Genomic DNA, 17,996 nt, shown 5'->3' with positions numbered 1-17,996 from the left:
TGAAGTTGTAATTAAAAACTACAGGGCTGTTTAAAGGGCTCAGTAAAATTGTACTCACCAGGGATGTCCTCAGGGTCCAGAGCTGAAATGTAGTTACTAGTCAGAAATTCAGCATACTAATGGGGGATAGAACTCCAGCTCTCCATGTCCATGCCACTTCAACTCTGAGCCTTGATTTATTCCCTCCATGGCTCCCAACTCATTCCAAACAAGGAAACAGTACTTCACATTTGCATTAATTACACCAATATATCTCCAAATATTGTCACAGTCAAATAAATTATTAATATTTGAATACATAAGCTCAATACAAAATGTCACCAAAATCACAGAAGCTTATTATGCAATGAAGGCTGTATGTATGTATTTGAAAATTGTGATATCTATAGACATCCTATGTTTCCACAGAAAGCATGTGAATATCAGTCCATTCTGCCAGCACACGAGATCAGATGTGTGACTGTATTGCACCTGGGAGCACCAGCATAACCTCTCAATTTTCTTTATTTAGAATGTACTTCTAGCACTGTGAGTATGCTTAACACTTTGCAAACACATGAATGCTGCTCCAGGAAACTTGTATCTGTACTCATGTACAACACAAAGGCTAACACTTCAAGTGCTTATGAGAGCACATAACGAGTCAGGTCTTCAGGGCAAAGCTGGCTAATAGAAGGCTTAAGGAAAGAGCAGGGCTTCAAGACATTTCTTATAGGCTCTGAGCTTCCTTCTTAAAATAAAAAAATGAAGACCAAATTTTTAATTAATTTAGGTATTTCAAAGAGGTCAAAATTCCTGGGGTTTGTGAAGACCATATTCACTTGCATATTACATGTTCTTGCACTTTAATTTGAGGTCCCGGTACGTGTGTGTCATTTTTTTTGTCAGTGCGAACGAACTCCTCCGGCCGGCCAGGCAGTGCGGTGGGGCGGGACGGGGACAAGACGGGCTGATCCTGGAGCCGTCAGCCTGCATGTCTGAGATGACTGAAACCCTGGAGAGAAACATCCCAGAGCAGTGAAACGAAGCTTCCCGGGGCACGCTGTCCCTGTCCCACAGACGCCTCGGGAGGGTCCGCAGCCCTGCCGCCCCTCACGGCCCCGGCCGGCCCGTGCTGCTCTCCCCGGGGCCCCGCCGGCGGCACGGATCGCCGCTGCCTGGCCGGGCGCCCTTCCCGGGACTACGTTTCCCAGGGATCCGCGGCGCGGCCCCGCCCGCTGTCAGCGAGCGCTGCAGGTTGATCGCCGCGGCTGCAGATGAGCGGAGCCCGCGCGGGCGGGGGGGCGGCCGGGGCAGCGCCGCCGGGGCCGGGTCGGCGGCCGGCGCACTATGCGAGGCCGGGAGGATGGCGGTGGAAGGTAAGGGCTTCGCGTCCCCTGCCCGCCGCCCCCGGGGTCCCTCCCCTGTCTCCTCCCCCGGGCACTCACCTGCGCCGTGGCGGGGCCGGCCCGGCCCGGTCCGGTCCGGCGGGAGAGCGGTGTCCGCCGGCGGGGCCGCTCTGCCGCCCGCTGCCCCGGCCTCGCCCGCGGGGCACCCCCGGCCCCGGCGCACCTCGGCCCGGCCGCCCGCAGCGCCGCGGCTGCCCCGGACCAGGTGCCGCGGAGCCGGGCCGCGGCTGCCGCCCCCGCCCGCGGCGGAGTAGGCGCCAGGGGCTGCCCGGAGGCTCCGATCGGCAACTTCCCGGCGGGCCCGGAGGTGCCGCCTCTCCCGGCAAGGGCGGCCGACCTGCGCCGCCTCCCTCCGGAGCGGCCCCGGCGCCGCGCTCAGCCGCGGGCGCTCCCCCGCCCCGCCGCCGGTCGGGCTCCCGCGGCCGCCCCTCGCTGCTCTCCAGATCCCCGGAGTGCCCCAGACCGCGATGCCCACGGGGCTGCAGCACCCCCGGGCGTCCCCCGCATGGGCGCAGAGCTGCGCTCGGCCCCTCCTTCCCTCAGAGGGATGGAGAAGCCGAAGGGCCGAGATGCTCAGCTCCTGGAGAGCCGGCAGCTGTGAGGTGTTCATAAGGTGCCCGGCTCCTGGGGAAGTACCGCGGTAGCTGAGCCATAGTCACCAAGCGCTGGGCAGGTGGATGCTCTGCTAGGTCTTCCAGCAAATGCCGGGTTCCCTTTAGCCGTCTGACATTGACTATGTGTTCCTTTTCCATTTGGTCTTTTGGGAAGTTGAAGTAGAGAGGTGTAAATCTGCTTTCCTGCTGTCTGCTCCCAAAATTCACTCGGTTTTCTAGCGCTTTAGACTGAGGCAATGACAGTCCTGGGATTTGTGCCTCATCTTGCTTTATTTGGTTACTCTTGCAAAAATTTAAGAATCCTGTGTAAACTGGCCATCTGACCCCTTCTCCTGTGCTTAGTTTTGTGTAGGTCACTGTTTCTGTCTGTTCATCTTGTTACACTGTGAGTTTAGTTTCTCAGTTATGCTGAAATCTACAATTCTATCAGAGACACTTGCTTTATTGCTGAAAATGATGCTGAAGCTGTCTTTTGCTGAGTACCCAAGTGAACAGCGCAAATTATAGTCCAGGAAAAACTTAAAAGTTCTGGAGGCAGTGGGGAGCTTACCATCCCTGAAAACCAGCTTCCATGCAAATTCAAATAAAGGTAAAAGAGACTACTATGTACCAAGAGATGTCTGCCAACATCCCAAGTTGTTCATCCTAAGTGCAAGCCTCTCTGTAAGGCAAGTGTTTCTTAGGCACAGGCTGCTTTCCCCAATGACAATTTTGAAGACCTAAACGATGTGAAGAAGGAAGGTAGTGAATAAAAACATTATTTCTTTGGTGGGAAAAGCATAATGACATGAACTGGGCATGCGTGCCCGGTAGTGGGTAAGTAAGTAAATGAAATGGACTGCCATGCACCAGATGGTTCATATGCCAGCAGCAACCCCTCTTTCAGTGTGTTCACTAATATCATCCTCCTTTATTTACTTGAAGTCCTTCTCAGTCTGTTTGTTACATCTTTTCAGGTCTGTAATAATTCCTGTCATATCTGCAGTGCCCTCCATCTGAGAATCTCTAAAAGCTTTGTAAATATTAATGAAGGAAAGCTCTGCTAAAGCTTTGAGAAGCAGTGCCTTTCCCTTCTCCCGAGATGGAATTTTTTTCTTTAACTCCTTCTTCCCATTTCCTTTCCCCAGGATGCATCCTGTGGTGTGTCAGAACAGGCATTCTTGTCTGTATATTCTGCATTCCTCCCATTTTGTTTTTTTTCTCCCTCAACTTTGTTGCCTTTCCATTATTCCATTCCCCTCCCACTAACACAGCACTATGGCTATTTCAGCACAAGTAGCCGTGTGGCCGTGACTACTTTGTGTGTTTGCAATGCATTCTCATTTCAGGCCTTTCATTATCCATCAGTTTCTGTTGGGACTGTGTTTCTGTGTGACTGTGCTTAAAAGCTTGCTTTTCTCTTAATGCATTTTCTGCCTTATTGGAGCCCTAGGTGTGAGCTGTGTTCTCTTCCTGAACTCTGACTTTTGACAAGGAACATGTGGCATTATGGCTTTTATTTGGAAGGCTGAGAGGTTTCTGGTTCCTCATGACTGCAGTCATCACAGTGTACATACCCTGCTTTAGTCTAAAGTAGAGTTGCCATTGAATCTTCTAAATAAATAGTTTTTTAGAAAAATGTCCTGGACTCAGGAAGAACAGGCAGTTGGGATTTTTTTGTTTTCTGTTTGTTTAATTTGTTTGTTTTCTTTGGAAACATGCTTTCCTGGCTTGCAGCTTGGGATCTTGAGAGCATAACCTGCTGTACAACAGCTTTGGAAGCTTGGAAATAAGGCTTAAACTGAGGTTGTCTGGCCTTCCAGTCTCTGCAGTAGTCAGCTGGGAGCTTGGTTAGGATAGACTTCCTGGGCTTTCTTTTATGGAGTGATGCAAGGCCTTTGAATGGTTGGGCCACCTGGCTTCTTGTGCAGACTTGCAAGTGTCTGGCTCTGGATGCAGCTGGCAGGGAGTGGAAAGGTCCCTGGGGCACAGGGGAGGCATGGACTCTGCAGCACGAGAGTTCCTGACCAGAGCCAACATCCGCTGCCCCACCAGCTCCACCAGGGCTATTGTTCTGTGGGAACTGCCTGTTTGTCAGCTTCAGCCATCAACCCACAGTCTTTGTTTTGTTTTTCCTTTCAGAGATGCCCTGTGTGGCTAAGGTGAAGATATTTTGTAGCTTATATTTTTGGAAAATCTTCGAAAAATTTGTTTACTTTATCTAAAAAAATCCTGGAATCTTCTTCAAATCTGATTATTTTAAAGCTGTCTTAGCATGGTGTGCTGGGGGTTTAGCTATGGCAACAAATGTCCATCGGTTTACTTAAGGAAAATATCCAAACTTTTTTAGTGGGATAGCTGACAGTAAAATATGAAGTGGGAATTTGGAAAGACTACAGTTCTTTGCTAGTTATATATAATACATACTTTAGTGTACCAAAAGAGTTTATGTGGACTGGGAGGTCCTTTGGGCTGTATAGTGCCAGTGCTTCCAGATTGATGAAAGGATTGGTGTGTGTGTGTATGAGGAAAGTGAGTTTGCACTCCTTAATATGAGCCCATTGAGATGGCAGCACTGCCAAGGTAAGTCTATTTTTAGACTCAACAGTTTTGACAATGTTCCTTTAAGTGCTTTTTCTCCTTCTAGTAAGAATGAAAGAACTAGGTCAGAGCCAGTAGAAAAAGGCTTTTGATCTCTGCAACAGTGTTCTCAATTTTTTTTTTGGGTTTGCTCTTGTGCAGCAGAGGTAAAGGGGAAAAGAGAGAAATGGTGATTTCTTCCCTCCCCCACCCCCAGTGTTTATTGCACAGGAAAGTGAGAGACTAACAGCAGCCAGCAGATGATGTCTATATGCAGGTGATCCCACACAGTTCTGTTGGGTCCCCTGAAGTTCTGATCTGTGGTGGTTTTGAGATTCCTTTGCAAGGAAAAGTGCTATTTATATCATGGAGTTCTTTCATGCTGAGTGTTTAATGAAGTTTCTTGCTGTGTATAGGTTTTGGAAAGTGCCACGTACATTTGTTGTAGGTCTTCTCCTGGGAGTTTATGTAAACTTCCAGTCTCCCATGGCACTTCTGTAGTGGGCTTATGCTATTGAGGCCCTGGATTTTCCTACAGGGTAGTATTTTTTACTAAGAAGTGGAGCCTTGCTGACATAAAATGACAATGACTGGTCTTACCACTTGGTAATCCTTAAGGGGACTAAGACTCAAAGGAGGTTAGGGCATTCTGTGGAGTGACATCCTGGTTAACTGCTGCAGGACTGAAGTTATTTGCAGCTCATAACCAACTTTTATCAGAGTGATCCTGTGAATTTCAGCTATGTGATGTACCTTGGTTGAACGCCTTCAGTGCCTAGCAACTCCATGGATGTTGAATGCAGCCATGTGTTTCTTCAGAGACTTGAGATACGGTGAGCTCATAGATGTGCTATGCTAACTCTGCCAAGAATGTCAAAGCAAGTTCAGGATCATCCAGAGGACAGCTTTGAAGCTGCTTTCAGTGTAGGTACGTATCATGCTGTTCCAGGGTGTGCCCAAAAGTGCAACTCTTCTGACAGGTATTCATTTATTCTACTTTGTCTTATTTCTACACCCACTTTGAGTTCAGACTGGATGTCTCCATATCTAAGTTTCAGGGAAGGTGATCCAGTGGCTGGTGTTTCAGCATGCTTACTTGCCTTTGGAGCAAAGTAACAAGCCCTGTGATTGAAAAATAGCACATGATTTCATCATCTTCAGTAATTTCTAACCACTTCTTAGCTCGAGGGATTCAGACATGTGGCTTGGAAATAGCTGCCAGTTGGAAGCAAGACTGAGAGATGCACCTCATTTCAACTCTCCAATCAGTCACATTGGGTAATAGCAGGGAAGGTGGATAGGACTGATGCTGGAGGTGTATTGGACAGTGACACATAAGATTTGAACATCGGTCTTTGGTCTTGTGTTCTGTGTGTTACTTTTTTGATGCAAAAATGCATCAGCAATTATGGGATTCCAGACTGGAACACAGATCTCCTGTCCACATTTGTGTGGCAGCCTTCTTGATGGGCTGTAACATCTATTTCTTGCTCAACAACAGCTCAACCTCCCACCCACCCCACACTGTGCATACAGCATGGTGGTTGTGTGTGCTAACCATTGCTTAGAGCTTTCCAGTCTGTTGCTACATTTGAAAGGGAGATTGTGAGCTGAAGTTCAGAAGGTGCAATCCCTTGTGGGACTTGGAGACCCCAAAATGAAGCTTTGGCAACAAAGAATTGCCCTCCAAAGGAGTGTCTTTAGGTGTGTTCAGCTTGAGTGGAGGGTGGACATTAGGGAAGTTATGTGAGCCTTTTACCCTCCCTGGTTTTACAAATGAACCCATGTTAGCAGGAATCAAGGTACCAAGTACAGACTTGGTGTCACACTGTTTCCTTTGGATGAAATGTGGTTGTAGGATATGAGTGTTTCTGGAAACTAGGAAGTACTTTCATGTCAACCAGTTTAGATACAGTTCCTTGAGTGTTGGACCTCACCTTTTAAAATACTTGGAAGACTTAGAATCTCAAGGAGGACACTGATTAATATAAATTTATTGGTTCAGTAAAATTGAATCCCATCATAAGGTTAAAACTTGTCAGATGTGTGCTTTTTCTACCAAGAGGGGAATACAAGTGAACAAATGACAAGAGTTAGACATTGGATGCATTTCCTAACATACTGCAGGTAAGTATTGACAAAACCAGTATTTCTGTGTCACAAGGGCTGTGGCAGGAGAGCAGCAGTGACAGGCTCAGAACAGGGCACTATAGCTGGATGGTGTCAGAGTTGCAGGCAGGTGCTGGTTGTTGATCTGATAAGCAGGGAGAGATTTCTGTCCAAAACATTTTCTGTGCAGGCTTGCTGGTGGGTGCACAACTAGGTGTCTGTGGAGCACTGTAAGTTCTTATTTTGACCATTGGTCTCTAGAAGTAGCACAGTTAGTTTGCAGAGGTAGTAGAGATGTTAAAGGGCTACTTTTCAGTTCATTAAGTATTGAGTCTGTGGGTCTCCTAGGATACTGTGCCTAGTTTTGGAGCCAGTTTTTTCTGTTGTCCTGGCTGAGACAGCTTTACCCACTTGTGCCCTGCTTTTTCTCTTGACTCTCCTTTTGTCCAGACTGTGTGATCTCTAATGTAATGTCCCTTTCTGTGAACAAGAGATACTCAAGAGTTTAAAACTAGCTTAAATCTTGCTGTATGTTATTTCTCATGAAAGCTGTTGCCTTTGAATGGATACAGGTATTTACCCTTGCAGATTAACAATTGCACAGCTCAGCCCTTAATTATCTGCTCAAAACATGCAGAGAATGTAGAGGGAGTAGTTCTAGAAGGTGCCAAAGGCAAAGGTGGAGAAAAGGGCTAAAAATGGAGTAATTTTAAAGTCTTCTGAAACTGTCTGGTTGGTGCTGGTCAAAATAGCAAATAAGATTTCAAGAATTATGAGGAGGGCTCGGAACAAGGCAAGGGAGATATTTGTTTCTGTATCATTGCATATTGCTCTTGTATTGTGAATGCTCCCTGCAGCTTTTGCTTGTCACACCCTAAAAGAAGGAAAGGACTGGAAAGAATACAGAAAAGAATAGTCAGCTGGTCAGAGACATGGTGTGTTCTCTGAAGGCAGGTTACAGATAATATCATTCTTCAGCTTGGAGGAAAAATGGGCGGGTTACAAAGATTCTTATTCTTTAGCTTGGAAAAGAGATAACCATGGAGAGAATCCTTAGGCCTTGATGTATGGAGATGATGGATAAGGAACTAGGTGACAAGGCAGAACAATGAAGCTGCAGGGTTTTATGCTTTAAACTAAAAAAGGAAATAGTTTTTTCATATAATGCGGGAGTTTCCCAGGTGCACTTTTAGCCTTGGGGGTCATTCCTAATGCTTCAAGGCTGGATCAATTCATGTACACCCTGCTCTCACACTGTTTTCTTAAGCAGTGGCATGAAGGGCTGGACTTCCACTCTGACCCAGCTTGATGACTTCTATGACAAAGTCTAGCTCATCTGCTGTGTGTCCAGAACAATTCCACTCACCACAAGAATTTGATTTGCATCAAGTAGCTGAGAGGGAAATTTGGACAGGACAACCCAGAAACAGAGAGGAAATGGGGAATTAGGCACTGAGGTATAAAAATATTAATAGGCAGGATCATGATGCTAAGATACACAGCTTTCTTTTTCCTGGTATATAAGAACTGATACTGCTCTGTAAGAGGAACTGTGTGCTATGGGAATTTGGGGAAGGAGGGGCCTCACATTGGGCTGTAGCTGTAGAAATGCTATCCTGGAAAATACTGATTATCCACAGCGGGTGGGGTTGGAAACACCTGCACTAACCTCTATAAGTGAGTTGAAGTATGGTCTGACAGAGATGTTCAGGAAAACCTGAAGCAGGTTAGATCTACAGATGTCAGTCTTGGTGGCTTCTGCCTTGGGTAGGTTTTATATCCCTCACCTTTGTGTAAGGTCCTCCTCTCGCCAGAAGCATCCTCTTGCAAAAGGACTACAGAAAGTAAGGCAGTTGCTGTGAATAGCTATATGAAGAGCTGTATGCTCTCTATGCAGCATGAGCTAAACTTGTCATTGAAGAGAGCTTCATTACTTGAAATAATAGGAATTCACCCTAGTTCGTGCTCCTCCTGGATGAAGAAAGGAGGTGTGCAGTTCTGAACTTGGGCTGAAGTGAGCACTTCATTCCATTACAGGATCCACTATGCTTGCAGGAAGTGTGTGTTTGACAAAAAAAAGGTGTGAGGAAGACAGTGTGGATTTTAGCTGGTCTTTAGTGCAGCTCTCTCCATTTCTATATAATGTGCTAGCTCCTGTTCTTCAGCTGAACATTCTGGTTATTATTTCCCTCCATTCCCTCACTCATTTGTTCTCCTCTGCCCTGCCTTTATGGCTCTTTAAAAAAATATATTTTCTTCCCCCAGAGGGGATTTTGGTTGAGTTGATTTGCTTCTCTGCAACTAACCTAGTAAAAGCAAGAGACTTTTAATAATGCTGTTTCATAAACATAAAGAAAGAATTGTAATGTGCATCAGTAGAAGCTTTCTCTCAGATTGTCCTTTGTGTGCTCTCGGCTGATGGTTTGTTGCTACACAAATCATCTGGGGTACTAGAGCGAGTAGGATACAGTGGTATGAACAAGCAGTAGGAGGTGAAGAATTTTATTGGGGGAAGGAAAAGAAGGCATTTCCAGACTCTTCAGTTAAGTGTACAAGGGAAGGGATAGACTTGAACAGTGATAAAGAAGTAGCTTTTAGGCAGCTGAGAGAAAGCCAGGGATGAAAACAGACGTCAACTGCCAGATTTCAAGCTAGTTGTGCTAGTAATAATGAATAAAGATATTTTCCTTTGCATTTTGATGACTGTGCATCATTCATGGGACAAGAAATAAAGCCCAGATCCACAGCTGAATCACAGCCATTTCTGTGCCACATGTTCAGCAGACACCAGCTTTCATGAGCAGGGCAAAGGCAGAGATCTGTCATGCATGTGTGGGACAGTGTGGGATGTGTGGGACACCTCTGATGCCATAGTAAAGACTTAACCTGTTTGTGTCTGAGCTGTTCTTTGTGTGCTGGATAGGTATGTTAGTGTTTAAAAAAGGTTTTTAGTGTAATGTTGGCTGATTATAGACTGTTAGGACTTGAGAAGAGGCATACTCAGAAATATAACTTGTGGTTAAGTATGACTACCCAACTTCCTAATCAGTGAATGCAATACAAGTTTCTTCCAAGATCAGTGCAGTGGAACTAATGAACACTCATACCCAGGTGTTATTACTCTTCCTTATCTCCATTTTCTCTGTGAAATCCTTAGGGCAACAGTGGTACCTAGTTTGGAGTTTCCCTAAGCTGATTGGTGACTGACAGTTTTAATATATGGTGAATACTTTTCCTTGTGAGAGAGAATTATTTTAGGTCTCTGAATCTCTATCTACCAGTTTTGTTTTTTGTACTTATCATTCTTACCTCTTGTAGCACCCTCTTTGCATGCCACTTTGTGTGACTCACAATCTTGAAATCCAGAGTTCCACACTATTTAAGAGAATCTCTGCAGATGCTTGCACAAGCCTTCTTATTGATTTGCTTGTTTGCAAAACAAATGACCAACTATTTTGTACTTTAATCCATTGCTTAAATTGTTTTCTCGTGTGCAGGTGATGCATGCTACCTTTATTACTTTGTTCACTAAGATCCATTTTGCCCTAAGTTAATTGCATAGTTCAGTTGTCAGTATTCTCCTGTTCATCTATACCTGCACAGGATTTGTGGTAACCTGGCCTTATTTATTGACTGAATAGGTTCGTTTTTTCAATGAGCCTCTGTTGCTAGCTTGAATTTAAGAGCTGCTTGTAACAAGTGAACTTTTAATGAAACAGAATGAGAAAATGCTTCAGAAATAATTTTGCTGTCCAATCACTACATTGGCTTTTTATGAGATCTTGTTGCTATTACAAAGGCTGAGGTTGCAATGCTGAGACACCAAGGTCTATCTAGTGTAGTGATGACATTCAGTCTGTCTCCTGAAGAGCAGGTGTAAAAGAAACTGTTTACAGCAGTTGCTAAAGTCTGTGAGATAAGAGATGGTAAGTGGATATTGCCATACATTAAATGAATGGTTTCTAGTAGGAAAACTGTAAAAAATGCGTAAAAAAAATTTTTAGCTGAAGAAACTTGATGACATGCATGTCCTGGTGGGATGAGGATCTTATAAGGCAAACTCAACCCATACAGGAAGAGAATTTCTTATTCTGGGTTTAGTGTTTCTGTTCTGTAAAGAACTAAGGGGATCTCTTCTCTCTACACTCAAGATTTGTTTGGCCTTCAACCAAATTATGAGTTTAGTTTGATTCCAGATATGAAAGTGCTAAGTTACTACTTTTGATATATTTCTGTTGCTGTATAAGACTTTATACCGTCTTACAGCTAAAGTTTGTTAGAGAGATGTATATGAATGTAGTAGCATGTCTCTGAAAACATACTTTTTCAGTGTTCTTCTTTTGCTTTAGTTTTGGGTATTTTTTCATTGTTCCTGGAGAGAGTGAATGGCATATAGTAGCAATTGGCTTCATACCATGGGATGACTACCCCATTGTCTAGATAGAGATGTTCAGGGATAGTTGTCTCAGGAATGCCATTACCTTAAATTTTCTTGCTAATAATAATTCTAAAGAGGTAAAAAAGGCCAAAGCCTCACAAGTCACAGGTACAAATTAAAATGGATGCTCCTCCTCTGAACACTTTATCCCCTTCTGCCTCTATCGACTTCCTACACCTGTGTGCCCTTGTCCCCTTTGATCTGCCCTTCCTGCCCTCTTGACCTTGTTCAATGTCCACTTCCTTGCTGCTGAGCTGTCACTTATCTTGTCTTCAAGACACTGCCCAGCTGTTGGGCACATCCCACTGCTTTAACAGAGACTTGATTGTAAAATTCATGTCTTGTAATAAGCTGGTTCTTTGTTTAATTGATTAATGATTGGTAGTCGTTATAATAAGAGGCTAGAAAGTAACTCACTGGAGGGACCTGCAGGTACAGGTGTGTGTCTGTCTGCCAAGCTTTGCTGCCTGTGTCTGTCTGAGCTACAGGTACAGCTCATTCACAGCTCAGTACTGGCCTGCCTTTTGGCACAGTGTATTTGGAATTGCTTAGTGCTGCTTTTTGATGCTGACCAACAGAAGCAGATAGCTAGACACCAATATTACTTCAGTTAAGTACTTTGGAATTTCAGACTTACAAGTTTGTGATAAATTCATACTGAAGTAGGAAAGTCCTGACTGATTTGCTGGGCTTTTTTGCTTCATGTGAGTGCTGCTGATTTGGTGGCCATTAGATAGACAGGTTTGATGAACAGAGCGGGCAAAATCTTGAATTTACTTGCTCAGCAGGTTGCCAGCAGTATTTACTAGGTTGCAACATAAGCAGCAGATTGTATTCAGGTGAAACTGACTACATTTTCAGCTGTTCAAAGTGTTGTTTTGGGAGAATTGTGCAAATTTACGTTAGGTGGGGAGAGGACTATATGGAGAAGTAGTTCGTGTAGGCAAAAACCAGACAGTTTCTCAAAACTAGAAGCTGATTGATGAGGCAGATGGACCATCCATAGGAAGTACAGAAACTCATTACTGTAAGAAATTTCTGCCAAACAAAGTGGTTAACATGGTCCTAAATTTTTTAGTACAAATTAAAGCTATCTTTATTTGCTGTTTTTAATCTTGTTTTTTACTATTGTGGAAGTGGTAGTAACTGCTCAGGTCAGATATCTTTGAAATAATCCCATGTTTTCTAGGGATATGCAGAGCTACTAATGAATTATAAGCTTCTTGAAATACAAAAAGGGCTTTGCAGTGCAGATCTGTCTTGCTCATTTGGTCAGTGTAAGAAGGCATTTCAATCTGAAAAGTCTTCAGTGTTTTCAGTGTGAATGTCTCATCTGTGATCAACCCAAACCCAGGTAATGCAGATTTTGACTAAAGGCAAGCAAAAAGCCTTAGGGCTTCTGTCTGGCTACATTGGACTAAAATGCAGCATCTGAAAGTGTATAGAACTCTCATTGAAAATGCTGACTGCAAAATTTGATGTGGTTGGATGTTTGATTTGCTTTTGACAAAGAAATGGGCAGAGATGGAAGGAAAAAGTCCAGTGAGAGCTGTTGCCCAAAGGTATTCTTCCCTAGAAATACTTGATAAATCTTTTTGACTACTGAAATGACTGAAAAGATATTTGCATCTTTTTTGTAAAGTCCCTGCTATGTCCAGCCTGAGTTTGTTAATGTTCAAACTATATGGATAAACTTTTGTCTGTCCTTTTTAACAGTGTGGCATTTTATGGTGGGAGTAGCAGGTGGATTGTATGGACTTAGCTCTTAGCATTGTGCAGCTAAGTCTGTGGAATGAATGCATAAAATGGAGCTTGCAAGGTTGCCAGTATTTGACACATGAAAGTTTTGTAAGGATTGTTAGAGGTTGGGTGGGTATCTCCTGTGCCTGCTTTTTGTCTCTGAATAGCAAAAGCTAGCATATGACTATGATGCACACAGAACAGGGCACATGAGTAAGAAGATGCTATTTTTACTCGATCACTTTTTAGAATAGAACAATTGTTATTGCATATAACTCAAGTACTTGCCAAATAGACTTTAATGTAGCCTTAATTGATCTGCCTAAAGTTTTAAGCAGCCAGCAGTATTCCCACTGAAACAAGTAGTTATGAAATGTTTGACACAGTAGTCAGTGAGTGCACAGAGGTACCGATTGATCATAGATTTATCTGCTAAGCCTTGAGCCTACAGATGGAGAGACAAAGACTTTCCATCTGCCCATGCAAAACTTCGGATATATCAAGGCTGTATTTTGAAGAGTGCCTTCAGGCTTTTTTCCAGACAATATTCACAGAGTACCCTCTAGGAAAATACAAGGCTTGCCCCAGATGCCAGTAACTTGGGATGGCTCTTGGTGACTTCTGTGTACCATCAAGCATGCTCACACAAGCTGTCTGTTGGCTGCTTGCCATCTGGGAGGAAGGCATGGGAGGAAGGTAGCCGGGGGGGCAGAGCATTCTTGTTGCTCTGTGAGCTCTTCACCTCTTCTTTGAAACTGCATGTGCACCATGAAAGATCTGTGTGGGCATGGAACTGGCTCACATGTATGGGCCAGCTTCTGCAGGGCAACAAATTATCTTGCTCTGTGTAATGGAAAGGACTTGAGTTTGTGTTTCACCATATATAAAAAGTACACAGTGTATTGCATCCTAGTTTTTTTAGGACAGATATGGGGTAATTTTTCCATTTTGGATGCTCTGCTTACTGTTTTTTTTTTTCACAGAGCTTTTCACTCTCATAACTTGTCAGAGTTTTCCAGAGTTTTCTCAGCAATCTCTTTAGGTTCTGGAAAAGTGGATATTTTTCATTAGATTCAGCTCTGCCATTGGGTTAGGAGTACAAGAGCACTTAAGTACCTTTGTTTTAAATAATAGTTTGTTTCATAAATGTAATCTGTGGATCTATGTTATTGTGTCAGCCAGCACCATTCATTATGTGCTTGTTGCTGTGCAGTCAGAGCTCTACAGAACATCCACCCTCCTTCCTCAAAAGGAAACAAGTTCCCACCACAGAAAGCTTTCAATACAAGTTGAACAACAATTGTGGGGGAGCATGAAGAGAGATTAATCAACTGAGGTGGGGTTTTCAACAAGGAAAGGAGAATACAAATGATCTGAATCTGGATGAAGGGTTATATTACTGAGATGTGAACGATATATGAATATTGAGATTGTATGGAAGAATATTGGAAGAGGTTCTGTTGCAAAATCTAATGATCCTGCTGATAGTGGTATTAGGCTGATACTGTGAGCTGATTTGGAGGGTGTTTGTCTGGATGAACTGTTAAAATTTTGAACTGATGAGGTGGATTTAGTTTGTTAGAAGGAAGAGGTGCTGAGGCAGTAGAGATATTGTCAAAGGAGCAGTATGGGAAAATGGTCTGAGTGCAGAGGGCAGGATGAACTAGTCTTAACCAGTACCAGGGCAAGAAGGAGTAATGGTCTGAACAATATTTTAGCTAGAAACTACTTTGTCTGGAGAAAATATTTTTTTTTTAATTTTTTTATTTTTTTCCCCAGATGAACACCATAAAGTCCTAAAAGAAATTTAAGAATGTGTCTACTAAGAGTGTCAGAGCACTTGGGCTGTGGTGAAGTTAGTGATTTGTGATTATTTGCTAAGAGCTGTTTGGACTCAGTTCTATGGGATGTTAGCCCTGGGTGCTGTCAGCCCACCAAGCTCCAGTAGGTTTGATAGTTGATCCTGGGTTTAAAGCTGACCTTATCTAGCTAAAATTATATAAGATGTAGATTTAAGAAGAGAATAAATTACTGACCAAACATTGACCTCTTTCACTGCCTTTAACAAATCTTGGAAGGCAACCAGTTTGGTTTGTATTGATATTTAAAAGGCAGCAAGAGCTCCACCACTGTCTGCCACAAAGATGGATCAATGTATTCTATGTGGCAACAGGAAATAACAGACCCATGCAAGGGAATACTCCTTGTTCCTATTCTCTGTGTAGCTGAAGGTTGGAGGTAGCACTAGAAAAAAATAATAGATCTGGCTGCCTGAAGATGTGTCATGGCAAAGACAGATAAGCTTTGCCAAGTGACTACTAAGATACTTATTCTCCTTAGGAGACTAATACCCCTAGAAAATAAAAAAGTTCTCTCTCCCCACTTTTCCCCTTCCCCTTTTGATATTAGCAACTATGGAAAAGTCCCCTAAGACAGCTTAACTTTCTTTTAACCACTCACCAGTTTTCAATTAAAAGGCAGTGGGCATCTGTGTAATTGCTAGCAACCTCTTCCATTTTTTTCTCTTTTGTATCCTGAAGGAGCCCAGTAAAACCCTTTCCATTAAGAAATTTTTTTTAATATCCAATTTAAACTTCCCCAGCACAACTGAGATTTCTTTTAGTGGTTGGTTAAGATACATTTACATTTTTGTATGGGGGGAATTAATTAGGTTACTAACAGAACAGTTTTTATTCTCATTGTGCTGTGAAAATAGTCAGTCTTGGTGGATCACATCTATCTTTCTGTGTTCTGGAGGACAGGCAAAAAAGTTGTTAGTAGTTCTTTCTTTCAGGTAGGTCAATATGTTCTAGAGGAGCTAGGAAATGGTGGATGTCATCTAGGAGAGAGAGGATTTTTTTGGTGTCTTGAGGCACACTTATGTAAATAAATATAAACCATAGAATCAAATTTCTTTCTAAGTTCTCATAGGAGAACTTAGCTTGCAGATGTAGGTATTGCAGTGGTTGCAGAGATCACTTATCTTTTAGAAATATTTGAATGTTTTTAAAGATCCCAAGGGAAAATGGACAACATTTGGCCTCTGCTTTAATTCTATACCAAGGAATTGCTGTAACTTAGGCTCAAAGTTTTCAGCTAAGACTAGGATTTAAGTTGAATAGATTTTCAAAATGGGCTATGGTTGTAAAGACCCCTTTGCTTTCACTGGCAGCTTGAGCCAGTTTCCAATGAGAGGCTTTCAAGGGCTGTTCTGTAGCTGGTAGAAACTGGTAGTTCTGATTCCTTCCCCAGCTCCCCACCCTTTGCTTCTAAGCCAAGCAAGAGTGAAAGGGAAGCTTTTATCTTGGCTGTACATTGTAGTTTAGGTTTCTATTCAGATCTGTCAAACATTGCACCACAGTATCTGAGCAAAGTTCTTTTGTACACAGGGGAAGTTGGGACCATTAATTACAAGCAGTGCTAAAAGTAGCCCAGTTATGCAGGAACATAAATGCAAAAGTCAAGTCATATAAAGGGGAAGTTGCCTCAGGATCCACACATTTTTAAAATCACTAGTATCTGTGTGAGTGCTGAAACTGTGAAGATTTGGGCAGAAAACAAAGACCTGTCATAGTTCTAAATGGGCATTTCTGTTGTATGGTTTGCATTTGTTTTATTTTTTTCTGTGGATGCTTTCCTTATTCTGCTGTCATTAGTCCCTACCTCATTATATACTCCTAGGGAGTACATCTCTTGCTTGTTAGGATGGTGTAGGTGGTAACTTGCAGTGGTACAAAGGACTGAAGGAGAGATAATCAGCTGGATAAGTCATTACTCTGTGCAGAGACTGACTTGCTGATTTTTTTGTGCACAGCTTACTTATCTCACATTCTTTAAGACCTAGAATGTTGTAGGAATTAAAAATGTAATAGAAAACCTTCAACTTGTTTCCCTAGAAAGGAAAAAAAAAAGTTATGGTTGGATGATGAGCATTCAATAAAAGCTTCAAGGTGAGGGTCTTGAATTCTCCAGTGAATCCAGCAGAGCACAGTTCCATGTGGTAGCCTGCACTAAATAAATTTATACAGTGCTGCATTCCTCTCATTTTCTTTCTCAAATATCTCACCTTGAATCCACATCAAGGTACAGGTGGTTCATTGGCTTTGGTCTAACGTAGCTGTGATTACCACGTGGCACTTCTCAGTAGCTCAGGCTAAACATTTGAACCATTGAATTCTCCTTTCCTAAAGCAGTGTTTCTCATATTTTTTTCCCAGCTATCCATTGCAATCTGAATCCAAATGGTATTGATCACCCTGTCCCCACAGAAGGTATTAATCTGCAGCTTGAAGGTGAAGGAGTTGAATCACCCACGGTTAAGAGCACTGGTGCTCCAAAAGGGCCTGAGTCAAAAGACACACCCAAGAGACAAGTGGAGCCAGAAATATCTAAGGTAGGTGGGATTGCCTTCTTATTTATTTTGGTGAGTCTTTAAGAATTCAGGCTTCTTGAAGTCCTGGCTTCTGCTTAAAAGGCATTTATCATCCCATTAAAGACATATAAAAGTGTGAAAATAACAGTTGGAGGAAGTGGATGTTACAGAAGCAGGTACTGCTGTGGAGTTGTAGCATGCACACATCATGGATATTGCACTATTCTATTTTTCTCTAAATGAAGATAATTTAAAAAATGGGATCTCTCTTTTTCAGGCACTGTGGAGACTTTCCAGATGACTTGGGTAACAAACAGAATGGGCACAGATATGTTTTTTTAATATGATTTATTGATTAATTATATATTATATTTATTGATTTATTGATTTATAATATATATTATATTGATATATTATTATTATGTATTGATATATTATATATATTATATTGATTTATTTATATTATTTTTTTCTTGCTTGCTTATTTATTTTTCCTTGGAGTAAGTAAAGGAGGAGAAGAGTTCTATGGATATATGAATATGTGGATTTTTATATGGGTGATTGATTTTAATAATCTTTTCACTCATTTTAGGTAAAATACCAGGCCAGTTCTTCCACGTCTGATGTGACAGTGAGCAAACACAGTTCAGAGATGAGTTCCTGAGAACAAATGTATCTGTTCTTACCCATAAGCTTCTACTTCTTGAATGAGTGCAGCAGATGTGACTACCAAGTGCAAGAGAATATGTGTACTCCAGATATTTTGGTATAGGACAG

The 17,996-nt window shown here is 42.6% G+C and overlaps 2 protein-coding genes across 5 annotated transcripts in view; one reads left to right on the top strand and one right to left on the bottom strand.

Moving 5' to 3' along the window:
* Positions 1–861: 861 nt before the first annotated feature.
* LOC306800037 (uncharacterized protein) lies at positions 862–2,567 on the bottom strand. Its single transcript, XM_079301813.1, has 2 exons — positions 1,428–2,567; positions 862–994 (listed from the first exon to the last, which is right to left on the bottom strand). The coding sequence occupies exons 1-2, from the start codon at positions 1,996–1,998 to the stop codon at positions 885–887; spliced, it is 681 nt and encodes a 226-aa protein (XP_079157939.1). The 5' UTR covers positions 1,999–2,567; the 3' UTR covers positions 862–884.
* Positions 1,180–17,996, top strand: part of SAMD12 (sterile alpha motif domain containing 12) — a 168,526-nt gene continuing 151,709 nt past the window's right edge. The window contains exons 1-3 of one of the 4 annotated variants that reach the window (XR_013773742.1): positions 1,214–1,358; positions 5,302–5,489; positions 17,065–17,240. Coding sequence is in view for 3 of the 4 variants with exons in the window: in XM_079301815.1 (XP_079157941.1) it covers positions 5,414–5,489; positions 17,065–17,240 (252 nt within the window). In the remaining variant the exon portion in view is untranslated. Of the gene's footprint in view, positions 1,359–5,301; positions 5,490–17,064; positions 17,241–17,996 lie in introns of all 4 variants that reach the window. The other 3 variants (XM_079301815.1, XM_079301814.1, XM_079301816.1) reach the window with 3 other exon arrangements.

Source organism: Erithacus rubecula, assembly GCF_903797595.1.
Source record: "Erithacus rubecula genome assembly, chromosome: 3".
Lineage (NCBI taxonomy): Eukaryota > Metazoa > Chordata > Aves > Passeriformes > Muscicapidae > Erithacus > Erithacus rubecula.
This window is presented reverse-complemented; position numbering and strand designations above follow the sequence as displayed.